General features: G+C 37.3%; 1 protein-coding gene across 1 annotated transcript in view; it reads left to right on the forward strand.

The window, feature by feature from the left end:
* Positions 1 to 15,087, forward strand: part of tp53bp1 (tumor protein p53 binding protein, 1) — a 210,140-nt gene that overhangs the window by 161,120 nt on the left and 33,933 nt on the right. Inside the window, exon 18 of the mRNA XM_039771359.1 lies at positions 14,374 to 14,573. Coding sequence (XP_039627293.1) covers positions 14,374 to 14,573 — 200 coding nt within the window. The remainder of the gene's footprint in view (positions 1 to 14,373; positions 14,574 to 15,087) is intronic.

Genomic DNA, 15,087 nt, shown 5'->3' on the forward strand with positions numbered 1-15,087 from the left:
GCTTTTGAAATCAATCCTAAATTTTACCAGAAACCAGTGTAAGAACTGGAGTTAAGTGTTTGTATTTTCTTGTTCTTGTACAGTAATAACACTTGTAACAGCATTTTAGATTAAGTGGATGCTATATAAAGAACAATTTGAACATCAAGTGAACACCGCATTGCAGTAGTCAGTCCTACTAGAAATAAGTGCATGAATTAATTTCTCAGTATCCTGCATATTTAGAAAACGCCTTATTTTCCTAACATTTTTAAGATGGAAGAAACGTTTTGGACAATTTTGTAATGTGTGCTCTAAATGACATGCTAGAGTCAATGATAACACATAGATTGTGGGCTGATCCAGCAAAATGAATGGTGGTTCCAGCTGAGTTAAGTAATGACAATATATTGTCACAATCAGCATCATTCCCTCCAATAATTAGCATCTCTATATTGTCTGCATTTAAAGACAAGTAGCTATCATCCATCCAGTCCTTTTATTCACTAGCACAGCTAAACATCATCAGAGAAACTTCATTTGGTCTAAAAGAAAAGTACATTGGGTATAGAAAAGAATCACCCCCTTCGAAATATTCCCATTTTCTTTTATTTAAAGCCTTAAATGAAAACACACACAAAAAATATTTCTTCCCAGCTTTACTTGCTCAATGCAACCTATAAATTCCAAGTGAATCACAGCTACAGTTCAGAAAAATTATAAAAAAATCAAAAACAAGACATACTGAGATTAATAAAGGATTACCCCCAATGTCAATATTTTGTTGAACCACCTTTTGCTTTAATGATAGCCTTGAGTCTGTTGGGATACTTCTCTATCAGCTTTGCACATCTAGATTGAGCAATATTTGCCCACTCTTCATTACAGAACTGTTCAAGTTTGGTCAGATTGGATAGTGAGTGTTGGTGGACTGCTATCTTCAAATCTTTCCACAGAGTTTCAGTGGGATTTAGGTCTGGGCTCTGAATGGGCTACACGAGGACATTCACTTTTTTCTTTTAGCCACTGTGTGGTCAGTTTTGCTGTGTGCTTCAGGTCGTTGTGTTGAAAGGTGAATATTCTGCCCATCTTCAACTTTCTGGCAGAGGGTAGCAGGTTTTCCACAAGAATTTGACAGTATTTTTCCCCATCCATTTTTCCTTCTAACCTAACGAACGTCCCTGGCCTTGCTGCAGGGAAACACCCCCACAACAGGATGCTGCCACTTCCATGCTTTGCTGTAAGTATGGTGTGGATGGTGGTCTGCATTGAATTTCCGCCAGGTGTACTGTTTAGTATTCAGGCTAGATAGATCGATTTTGGTCTTATCTGACCATAAGACCTTTTTCCACTTGGCATCAGAATCTTCAAGGTGCATTCTGCCAAAGCTCAAACAAGCCATAATGTGGCCTTTCTTTAGAAGTGGCTTTTTCCTTGCGACCCTCCTGAACAAGTCACAATTGTGAAGCGCTTGTGAATTTGTTGTCACATGCACACAATGATCACTCTTTGCCATAAAATCCTGTAACTCCTTCAAAGTGGCCATTGGCCTCTTGGTAGCCTCTCTTACCTGTTTCCTCCTTGCTCTTCCATCCAGTTTGGAAGGATGGCTGGATCCAGGGAGGGTCCTAGTAATACCAAACACTTGCCATTTCTTTATTATGGACTTCACTGTGCTCCTTGGGATTGATAAAGCCTTTGAGATTTTTTTGTATCCATCTCCTGTTTTATGTCTGTCCACAACTCTATCCCTGAGATCTTTTGAAAGTGGCTTGCCACCCATAGTCAATTGTTTGCTGTCAGTTGCACTACCAAGCAAGGTAATGCTCCAGGAACAGCTGTGTTTATGCTTGACTAATCACACTGATTAGAATTGATCACAGGTAGAAGAAGCCAGTAACAATGGTCTGCAATGAAAATGGTTGTTACTTACATCTGATTGAGTTTACAAATATTGTTTTTGGAGGGGGGTGATCCTTTACTACTCTCAGTATTTCTTGTTTTTGATTTTGTTAAATTCTTCTGAACTGTAGCTGTGTTAACTTTCACTTGGATGTTATAGATTGCATTGAGTATCTAAAGCTGTAAAAAATATTGGTTTGTGTGTTTTCATCTAAGGCTAAAAAGCAAATAAAATGGGAATATTTCGAAGGGGGTGATTCTTTTTTATACTCACTGTATAACTGGGTGTCATCTACTTACAAGTTAAAATTAACATTATGTTTTCTAATGATAGATCCCAGTGGAAGCATGTAAAGCGAAAACAGTAAAGGTCTCAGTACAGAGCCTTGCAGGACACCATATCTAATTTTTGCATATAATGATGCCGTACTGTTGGCACATTTCTATACATATTGGAATTGATTTGATAAATAAAAACTAAACCAGGCATGGACATTGGCTGTAAGATACTAACTCATCTAAATGGTTTTCCACAGTTACACTTGACTTACTCAAAGTATCTGTAAATTTTGAAGCAGAATTACAATCTAGATGTAATTAAAATTTAATCTAAATAAAAATTAAGAATCATGATAGTGATGAATGACCAGGAGAGGTCGAGATCATTTGACATTTCTGTGTGTTCTGTTATGATTAATAAAATGGTTCAAAACCATCTTGCTGAGGAATTGGTTTAATGTAGAGGTTAATCCGGCTGAGTGGAAATCTCTCAAATGGCACAGTTTGAGCAAAATAAGAAACAGGTATCAGTCACAATTAAGAAATGGCAGAATCAATTAACCTCTTACATTTTCTTTCAATCCAGCAACTGCAGTATTTGACAAAGACAAAACATACAACTTAATTTATTTAGACTTTCAAATACAGTTTGGATGGTCCACTTCCTATTTGATCCAGATAACATGATGACTGTTTTTTTCATAAGCTATTTGAAATGTTGACTCATCAGACTACAAAACACGATTCCACTGTGCTACTTTCCATCTCGGATGAGATTGAGCCCAAAGAAGTTGGCAAAGCTTCTGTACAGTATCGATGAATGGCTTTGACTTTGCATAGTAAAGCATTAGCTTGTATCTGTGGGTGCAGTGGCAAGTGCTGTTGACTGACAAACGTTTACAGAACTGTTCCCAAGCTCATGTCATATCCATTACAGACACGTGTCAGTTTTAAGACAGGTACATCTGAGGGATCAGAGATAATGCCCATTCTGAGGTGGTTTTCACCCTTGTTCTCTATGCACTGACACTAGACTGAATTCCTTAAATCCTTTAATTAGATTGTACAGATTTGTCTTTGGAGGGGCATTGTTCTCAAAGTGCTAGATTATTAGCTGATGCATCTGTTGGCATATTTATGCGCCCTGAACCCATCCTTGCACTTGAAGAACTGGAACTTTTTTTGGAGGCTCGTTATGTAGTATAACACAATGGGCTCACCTGTTTAACATCACCTTATTTCAACTTGTCACATCATTTTTAGTCTTTAAGTACCCCATCACAACATTTTTGTAATGTGTTGCAGGCATCAGTTTCAGAATAAATGTATGTCTTCAGAAAAACAATGCAGTTAATTAGGTAAAATATAAAAACACCTTGTCGTTATACGTTTTGTTTGAAAACAAGTCAAAGTAAATTTACTAATCACTTATTTTTGTTTTTATTAGCATTTTTCATACGGTTCCAGCTTTTTGGTAATTAGGATTGTAGCAACATCTAGTCTCTAGTTTTTTTGAAGCCTTTTCTGTGGAGACATCCCAACTGCTGCATATGCCTAGGAAGTTGCCCCTAACACCTCTGAAGATTGACATATGATCAACAAAGACCCCACTGGAAAGATTGTCATGCAGGCCTCTTTATCTGTTTGTATATAGGATTAAATTTAGCCATTTAAAAGCAAGTTAAATATATCCTGGATATAACTGTCCTCATGTGTCTCTTTAATTTAAAAGTGTGTCGAAATATGTCTGTATAAGGCATTGCTATACAGCAAGGCAAATAAATATTCTAATAAATTTAATCATATATACTAATAAAAGGCAAAGCCCTCACTCACTGACTCATCACTAATTCTCCAACTTCCCGTGTAGGGCTGAAATTTGGCAGGCTCATTCCTTACAGCTTCCTTACAAAAAATTCTATGCATAATGGTCATAACTAGAAGCTATTTTTCTCCTTTTACTATAATGGAGTTGAGCTCGAAAGCCATGGGGGCGGAGTTTCGTGTGACATCATCACGCCTCCCACGTAATCACGCATTACGTAGAAAACCAGGAAGAGCTACAAAAAGCGCTGAAGAAAACATGCATTATATAATTAAGAAAGCAGCGAAACAATTAGAAGCGAGCGAGTGACATATAAAACCATATTCAGCGGCTCACGTGAACTGACCCAGTGCACAGACAAAAAGCGACAGTTCCAAAGAGTGCTGAACAAAAACCGAATTACACTGCTACGCTCAAATAGATAAACCACACGCCGTGGCGCAATGGTAGAGCCTTCGCCTCTAGCGCCGGCGTCCGAGGTTCGATTCCCGAGAGGGGATGCACTAAGTATATACGCGCACTTCTCGATTCATTTTAGCCTCGCATCCCCTTGGTTTGAGATGTATGAAAAAATATGCAGTTAACGCAGAAAGACAGATCACCAATTGAAGCCTCATGAATAATGGATACTTTATTCGCGATCAATGATTGTTTTGGTAAAGCCATACTCAGTGTATTCATTAGATGAATGGTAAAAAGTAAGCGAGGGAGGGTAACTTATTGAGGCACACAGGCAAAACCACAATAGCACACGGGCTCGATGTACTGTAGTGCGTCAACTCGATCTGAATTGCGCAATCACATTCGAAAAAATATTTCTTTTCAAGTTCTATTTAGTCCATATGTGTCAAACTCAAGGCCCACGGGCCACATCCGGCCCGGCGTGTAATTATATCCGGCCCGCGAGATCATTTTATATACTGTATTATTGTTATTAATGGCCCGGGATATGAAGTGCTGGTAACACAATAAACTACAGATCCCATAATGCAGCGCTTCAGCTGCATTGCCGAACACTTACCGCGTTAATCAAGTCTAGCTTATGATGCTGCAAGTTATTGCGAAGCTAGCCCACACGATGCCAAAGAGAAAAGGTGATTCTCAACATAAAGCCTTTAAAAACCGATGGGAGGCTGAGTATATGTTTACTGACATTGCTGGTAAACCCGTGTGTCTCATTTGTGGAGCTAATGTGGCTGTAATTGCAAAATTTAATCTAAGACAGCACTATGAGACAAAACATCAAGATAACCTGAAAGACCTGAATGCAATGCACAAGATACAGAAAGCAGAAGAGTTAAAGAAGAATCTGACACTTCAGCAGACGTTTTACCTGTGCAAAATCACAAAGTGATTTCAAGTGAAGCTACTTTTATGGGAGACACAAATGCACCAGTGCAACTTGCCCCACTTTCCCTGTTGCCAAGTAATGTTGAACCAAGTCGACACAACGGTGTTCCCAAATCGCACTTTGCTGATAAACTGAGCGCACTGAGTTCGCACGGCGCTTTGGTGACTTTGAAGAACAAAAAAAGAATTTTGAGTTGTTTCGCAACCCATTTGCCGTCGATGTGGAAACTGCACCTGTGCAGATTCAGATGGAGGTGATTGAGCTGCAGTGTAATGGCACACTGAAGGCAAAGTACGATACTGCACGGCCCGCACAGTTTATTCACTCCATTCCCTCACAAATGCTCCAGCAACGTCTACATGCGGCTCGAACCTTGTGCATGTTTGGTACCACATATCTGTGTGAGAAGCTCTTCTCAGTCATGAAGTCTAACAAAACAGCACACAGGAGTCACCTCACTGATGAGCACCTGCAGTCCATCCTGAGAATCTCCACAACACAGAACCTCACACCAAACAAACAAACTTGTTGCCAAAAAAAGATGCCACGCGTCCAGCTCTGATAAAATGACACAAGAGCAAAGACAACTTAATGATTTGATATTGCTGAAAAGAACAAACTTTATTTATATTTCCAGGTTTTGTTATGCACCATGTTCATATTTTAATTTGTATAATTTTGACAGGATATATTTTTATGGAGAGCAAAATCTTTTGGGATATGTAAAATTTAAGTTTATTTTTTATATAAAATTACATAAGAGTAAAGAAATTTGAATGTTTGTTCTTTAAACGCTTACTTTATTTCTAACTTGTATAATTTAGACAGGATATATTTTATGGAGAGCAAAATATTATAAGTTATTTAAGGTTTGAGTTGATTTATTCCAGAATAATATTCTGTCGACTAAATAAAAATTCCTTCTATTTAAAATTTAAATAGAACTTGAACAGAAACGATAGTTCATAATATCCACGCAGACTTGCACGTAAGAGCGGGAGTCATCCGTTTTAACAAACAGCGTATTGCACTGATACTAAATAGCCTGCCCATTTAATTATTTAGGAATGGATAAATAAATTAAGATTTTGTACATATAATGTTTTTCATTTTTCTTCCTTCATGGATTCTGTCACCGCCAGCAACAGTTGCTCGCACCCTAAAGACTGTATATATGTGTGTATATGTATATATATATATATATATATATATATATATATATATATATATATATATATATGGGTGTGTGTGTGTATATATCTATACTAATAAAAGGCAAAGCCCTCACTCACTCACTGACTCACTCACTGACTCATCACTAATTCTCCAACTTCCCGTGTGGGTGGAAGGCTGAAATTTGGCAGGTTCATTCCTTACAGCTTCCTTACAAAAGTTGGGCAGGTTTTATATCGAAATTCTACGCGTAATGGTCATAACTGGAAGCAGTTTTTCTCCATTTACTGTAATGGAGATGAGCTTCAACGCCGTGGGGGCGGAGTTTCGTGTGCCATCATCACGCCTCCCACGTAATCACGCAGTAGAAAACCAGGAAGAGCTCAAAAAAGCGCTTAAGAAAACATGCATTATATAATTGAGAAGGCAGCGAAACAATAAGAAGCGAGCGAGTGACATATACAACCTTATTCATGAGTTCTGCTACTGAAACAAAGCACGATGTAAACCTACACTTTAAATTAAGTTCATAGACAGGCTACGCTGGCGCTTGTAATTTAGTGCCTGCCCATATAAGGCCGTCCGTCAGCGGCAATCCAATAGCAAACTGCCACGGGTAAATATTCACGGGTGAAGGACTGTGCTTATGGAGAGGAAGATGAGATGGTCAGGGTGGTGTTTGACACAAACTCAGCGAAACTGCGAGAGAAAGTTTTAAGTGCCAGGACTAAGGTAACATTAAATACAGCCACGGACATAGCACGAGATGGCACCAGCACAGCTGGGAACCTTCGATGCATGTACACCGAGCGCTCACGTGAACTGACGCAGTGCACAGATAAAAGGCAACAGTTCCAAAGAGCGCTGAACAAAACCGAATTACACAATTGAAAAGGCAGCAAAAATATGAAGCGCCTGATAAGCATATTCATAAATCCAGCTACTGCGGAAACAAAGCACACGGTGGAAAAAGTCAATGTCCCGCTAAAGGAAGACAGTGTAAAAAAAACCTGTGCATGCAGTGTGTCAGGTCTAAGATAAAGAAGAAGACGAGCTGTTTATTGATGCAGTAAGAAACGAATCGATGAATGAAACCTGTCATCTTTACAACGATTGACAAACACGGAATGTAACTTGAACACAACACATCCTACAAATACGAACCTGATTGAAAGAAATAATGATAATCAAATCCTTGATGACAGCAACACTCAGTAACACTCACAAAACAAATACTGTATATTGACAGTCATGTTACGTTATTTTTAAAATGTTCCCTTTTCTTTTCTACCTTTTTAACACACTACTTCTCGCTGCGATCTGCGGATATATATATATATGTATATATATATATATCCCGCTCTACATACTCGAATAATGGATACTTTATTCGCCATCAATGATTGTTTTGGTAAAGCCATACTCAGTGTATTCATTAGATGAACGGTAAAAAAGTAAGAGCGAGGGGAGGATGACTCATTGAGGCATGCAGGCTGTAGTGCGCGCCAACTCTATCTGAATTGCGATCACATTTGAAAAATATATCTTTTCAAGTTCTATTTAGTCCATATGTGTCAAACTCAAGGGTCAGGGCCACATCCGCCCGGCGTAATTATATCCGCCCGAGATCATTTTATATACTGTATTATTGTTATTAAAGCCCAGGTATATGAAGCGCTGGTAACACAATAAACTACAGATCCCATAATGCAGCGCTTCAGCTGCCTTGCATCAGGGTAACCTGAATGCAATTCAGAAGATACAGAAAACAGCATAATTAAATAAGAATCTGACACTTCAGCAGACGTTTTAACCCGTGCACAATCACAAAGTGATTTCAAGTGAAGCTGCTTTTATGGGAGACACAAATGCACCAGTTCACCTTGCCCCACTTTCCCTGTTGCCAAGTACTGTTAAACCAAGTCGTCACTACGGTGTTCCCAAATCGCACTTTGCTTGATAAACTGAGCGCACTGAGTTTGCACGCGCTTTGGTGACTTTGATGAACAAAAAGTCTGTCTACATGCGCTCGAACCTTGTGCATGTTTGGTAGCACATATCTGTGTGAGAAGCTCTTCTCAGTGATAAAGACTAACAAAACAGCACACAGGAGTCGCCTCACTGATGAGCACCTGCAGTCCATCCTGAGAATCTCCACAACACAGAACCTCACAGCAAACAGAAATGAACCTGTGGCCAAAAAAAGATGCCAGGCGCCCAGCTCTAAAATGACATATGAGCAAAGACAACTGAATGATTTGATTTGTTATTGCACGTAAGAGCGGAGTCAACTGCTTTTAACAAACAGCGTATTGCACTGATACTGAAATAGCTGTGTGTGTATATATGTAGATATGTATGTATATGTATATATATGTTTATATATGTGTGTGTGTATATATGTGTATATATATATATATATATATATATATGTATTTGTGTGTATATATGTGTGTGTATGTATGTATATGTGTGTATATATGTGTGTGTATATATGTATGTATATATGTGTATATGTATAGATATGTATATATATATATATATGTTTATGTGTGTGTGTGTAAATATATATATATATATATATGACAACAACACTCATCACTCACAACAGTGACAAAACAATTACATTGACAATCAGGTTACGCTTATTTTCAAAATGTTTCCTTTTCTTTTCATTGCTTCTTTAACACACTACTTCTCCAAGTAAGCTGGTATTTTGCTAGTATATATATATGTAGATATGTATGTGTATATATATATATATATATTTATATGTATGTGTGTGTGTATATGTATATATGTAGATATGTATGTATATATGTTTATATATGTATTTGTGTGTATATATGTGTGTGTGTATGTATATGTATGTGTATATGTATATCTATACTAATAGAAGGCAAAGCCCTCACTCACTCACTCACTGACTCATCACTAATTCTCCAACTTCCCGTGTGGGTGGAAGGCTGAAATTTGGCAGGTTCATTCCTTACAGCTTCCTTACAAAAGTTGGGCAGGTTTTATATCGAAATTCTACGCGTAATGGTCATAACTGGAAGCTGTTTTCTCCATTTACTGTAATGGAGATGAGCTTCAACGCCGGGGGGAGTTTCGTGACATCATCACACCTCCCACGTAATCACGCAGTACATAGAAAACCAGGAAGACCTCCAAAAGCGCTGAAGAAAACATGCATTATATAATTGAGAAGGCAGCGAAACAATAAGAAGCGAGCGAGTGACATATACAACCATGTTCATCGGAAACAAAGCACGATGTAAACCTACACTTTAAATTAAGTTCATAGACAGGCTGCCGCTGGCGTTTGTAATTTAGTGCCTGCCCATATAAGGCCGTCCGTCAGCGGCAATCCAATAGCAAACTCCCACTAAATATTCACGGGTGAAGGACTGTGTTTATGGAGAGGAAGATGAGATGGTCAGGGTGGTGTTTGACACAAACTCAGCGAAACTGCGAGAGAAAGTTTTAAGTGCCAGGACTAAGGTAACATTAAATACAGCCATGGACATAGCACGAGATGGCACCAGCACAGCTGGGAACCTTCGATGCATGTACACCGAGCGGCTCACGTGAACTGACGCAGTGCACAGATAAAAGGCAACAGTTCCAAAGACCGCTGAACAAAACCGAATTACACAATTGAAAAGGCAGCAAAAATATGAAGCGTCTGATAAGCATATTCATAAATTCAGCTACTGCAGAAACAAAGCACACGGTGGAAAAGTCAATGTCCCGCTAAAGGAAGACAGTGTAAAAAAACCCGTGCATGCAGTGTGTCAGGTCTCAGATAAAGAAGAAGACGAGCTGTTTATTGATGCAGTAAGAAACGAATCGATGAAAGAAACCTGTCATCTTTACAACGATTGACAAACACGGAATGTAACTTGAACACAACACATCCTACAAATACGAGCCTGATTGAAAGAAATAATGATAATCAAATCCTTGATGACAGCAACACTCAGTAACACTCACAAAACAAATACTGTATATTGACAGTCATGTTACGTTATTTTTAAAATGTTCCCTTTTCTTTTCTAGCTTTTTAACACACTACTTCTCGCTGCGATACGCTGGTATATATATATGTATATATATATCCCGATCTACATACTCGAATAATGGATACTTTATTCGCCATCAATGATTGTTTTGGTAAAGCCATACTCAGTGTATTCATTAGATGAACGGTAAAAAGTAAGAGCGAGGGAGGATGCAGGCTGTAGTGCGTCAACTCTATCTGAATTGCGTGATCACATTTCAAAAAATATATCTTTTCAAGTTCTATTTAGTCCATATTTGTCAAACTCAAGGGCCACGGGCCACATCCGCCCGGCGTAATTATATCCGCCCGAGATCATTTTATATACTGTATTATTGTTATTAATGGCCCAGGTATATGAAGCGCTGGTAACACAATAAACTACAGATCCCATAATGCAGCGCTTCAGCTGCCTTGCCGAACACTTACGCGTTAATCAAGTCTAGCTTATGATGCTGCAAGTTATTGCGAAGCTAGCTCACACGATGCTGGAGAGAAAAGTTCATTCTGAAAATAGAGCCTTTAAAAACCGATGGGAGGCTGAGGATATGTTTACTGAACCCGTGTGTCTCATTTGTGGAGCTAATGTGGCTGTAATTACAGAATTTAATCCAAAACATCAGGGTAACCTGAATGCAATGCAGAAGATACAGAAAGCAGAATAATTAAATAAGAATCTGACACTTCAGCGGACGTTTTTACCCGTGCACAATCACAAAGTGATTTCAAGTGAAGCTGCTTTTATGGGAGACACAAATGCACCTTGCCCCACTTTCCCTGTTGCCAAGTAATGTTAAACCAAGTCGTCACTACGGTGTTCCCAAATCGCACTTTGCTGATAAACTGAGCGCACTGAGTTTGCACGGCGCTTTGGTGACTTTGAAGAACAAAAAAAGTGTGTCTACATGCGGCTCGAACCTTGTGCATGTTTGGTAGCACATATCTGTGTGAGAAGCTCTTCTCAGTGATAAAGACTAACAAAACAGCACACAGGAGCTCGCCACACTGATGAGCACCTGCAATCCATCCTGAGAATCTCCACAACACAGAACCTCACACCAAACATAAATGAATTTGTTGCCAAAAAAAGATGCCAGGCGTCCAGCTCTAAAATGACATATGAGCAAAGACAACTGAATGATTTGATTTGTTATTGCTGAAAGGAACACATTTTATTTATATTTCCAGGTTTTGTTATGCAGCATGTTCATATTTGAATTTGTATAATTTTGACAGGATATATTTTTATGGAGAGCAAAATCTTTTGGGATATTTAAAATCTAAGATTATTTTTATATAAAATTACATAAGAGTAAAGAAATTTGAATGTTTGTTCTTTTAATGTTTACTTTATTTCTAACTTGTATAATTTAGACAGGATATATTTTTATGGAGAGCAAAATATTATAAGTTGTTTAAGGTTTGAGTTGATTTATTCAAGAATAATATTCCTGTCTGTTTTTACCATTCCTACCAAAGATATTTCTGTCGACTAAATAAAAATTCCTTCTATTTAAAATTTAAATAGAACTTGAACAAATACGATAGTTCATAATATCCACGCAGACTTGCACGTAAGAGCGGGAGTTATCCATTTTAACAAGCAGCGTATTGCACTGATCCGAAATAGCTGTGTGTGTATATATGTAGATATGTATGTATATGTATATATATGTTTATATATGTGTGTGTCTGTATGTATTTGTGTATGTATATGTATGTGTGTATATATATAGATATATATATGTATGTATATATGTGTATATGTATAGATATGTATATATATATGTTTATGTGTGTGTGTGAATAAATATATATATATATATATATATATGACAACAACACTCATCACTCACAACAGTGACAAAACAATTACATTGACAATCATGTTATGTTATTTTCAAAATGTTTCCTTTTCTTTTTCATTGCTTCTTTAACACACTACTTCTCCGCTGCAAAGCGCGGGTATTTTGCTAGTATGTATATATATGTGAATGTATGTGTATATATGTATGTATGTATGTATGTATATATATATGTATATATATATATATATATATATATGTATGTATATATGTTTATATGTGTGTGTGTAAATATATATATATATATATATATATATATATATATATATATATATATAAAAAAAACAGAAACACTCATAACAGTGACAAAACAATTACATTGACAATCATGTTACGTTATTTTCAAAATATTTCCTTTTCTTTTTCATTACTTCTTTAACACAATAGATAAGATTATTAACAAAATCGTAGCATAAGGTAGTGAAACAACCAACAATTGTTACAATCCCTATTATGAAATAAAAACCGGTGTCCAGCATTAATTCATCCCCTACATTGACTCATTAAATTGAATTTACTGAAGTTGGAAGGTTAACAAATGCAATTACTTTGATGTGTGTTTTATCATGGTAGAGTAATATATATATATATATATATTGCTCTACTTTCCCCTATTGTATTATTAATATGTAGCCTTAGAATGCCTAATCTCACAGATTTACCACTGTATATAACTTGTCCCCACCTTCCCTTCTATATCTATAACATCAGGCAATTAGATGTAGTAAAAAGACAAGCAGGAGTTAAGTTACACATAAAATAATGCATTGCTGATAATATTCATAAATAATAACAAAATGCAAAGTACATTTGAATATTGGCAACCATAAAACCTGATTAAAATGGTGATGTGTAGCTCAGGTGGCACACAGACTTGTAGTTACTTAAAATGTCTCTAGTTAAGGCATCATTGGTGCTCAGCTTTCTTCAGAACAGGCCTCAAGCCTGTTCAATATGTCTGCTGAGCTGTGCTCTTCATTGTGCTGTTCTTGTCAGTTCATGGTGTGATGGTCTTCATCAGTTGTTAATAAGAGAAAGATACTTCTACATCATCACAGGTTAGCAAGAGAGATGCTTCTTTCATCATATGTTGCTTAGTAAGAGAGAATGTGAGGTTAAGCACGTACATTTATAGATGTTCTGTCCAACCACTACAGCCAATAGGACATCAGGGTGCTTAAAGGCCTCTGAGACAAGCCAATTCCAAACAGCCATACCTCAGACAAATGGGGGAAATAGAACATCTTAACACCTGCAACCCCCCCGAGAGACCATATGTTAAACTAACCTGGCTTTGTGTGCGGGATGAGAGAAAGACTTTAGCAAAGAAACACTCGCCAAACTGGTTTAAGACACATCCCCCAAATCCTGTCGTAAAATTACAAAGAAACTTAGTCGTAAATGGGGGGGCAAACACGAATGCCTCTCACCAAAGTAACACTACATTACATTGCTTTGCCATAAATTATAAATAAAGACATACAAAACATTTATCAAGTTATATGCAAAATCTTGCATCACAACAATGTGAAAGAAAGGGGTGGCACTTCCCATCTCAAATCTTTTCAGATGCCTGGTCAGAAGTCTCAGAAATCCATAAATAAACAAAAAATATGCCAGCTTTTCTGATTAACATTTACTGTATGCTAGACAAGGTAAAATGTCCACATGTGAAGAGTGAGAGTTATCACTGTCTAATTGTGTTTAAATGCTGATCAGTAATTAAAAGAGAAATTAAATCCAAACAGGAAATGTAGTTGTAAAGATTTTATTAGTTATTACTTCCTGAACTTGTCTAGTTCAATGTGCTTGTCAAACTAGTGCATTCCACCATTAATTTTAGGCATGTCCAGTTATAATCATAATGTTGCATTAGTGTTTGAAAAAGTAAGTGCCACTTCATTCTAAGAATTTTCTTGTGTATGTCCCTTTGCAGTGTAACTCATCTTATGAGAGACTTCTTATTGCTGACCAGCACTGCCGTACACAAAAGTATCTGCTGAGTGTAGCAAATGGAATCCCCTGTGTGTCGCACATCTGGGTGAGAGACTGTTGCCGTGCTAACCAGACCTTGAGCTTCAGGAACTACATGTTGCCAGCTGGTCTTGGATTACTGGAAAATCGCATCATTGAATGGTATAATAACAATTTTGAAGAATATTATGTGCAGGCTAAGCCATTGCCTCATCAGCATGTCTGTAGGTGTTTGCTTATGCCATCATATTACACTGGCATACTGCTTGTCACCTTTTAGAATTTGTTTGCTGGAAAGCAAAATGGAATAAAAAGCTTAGAAACCATGGTCTGACTACTAGATTTATAGAACCAAGAAGAAAAGCAGTTCACAATTATATGTATTAAAAAACACACACTGTAGAAAAATATGCAGTGTTAAATAAGGTAGAGTATGCTTTTCACAGAGTGAACTGTGAAGTCCAAGGAAAAAAAATAATCTCATGTTTTCATGCTGAATGGAGAAAACAAAATGTCTGATATAGGGGTTTATCGTGATCAACACTGGAAAACAGCAAATGATGTTTCACGTTACTGGTATTGCATAATCCTCATGTCAATTCATCCAGTTGTATGGTTTATTAAACTAAAATACAGTGCCCTCCATTATGTTTGGGACAGAGGCAGATTTGTGTTT

Source organism: Polypterus senegalus, chromosome 12 (assembly GCF_016835505.1).
Source record: "Polypterus senegalus isolate Bchr_013 chromosome 12, ASM1683550v1, whole genome shotgun sequence".
Lineage (NCBI taxonomy): Eukaryota > Metazoa > Chordata > Cladistia > Polypteriformes > Polypteridae > Polypterus > Polypterus senegalus.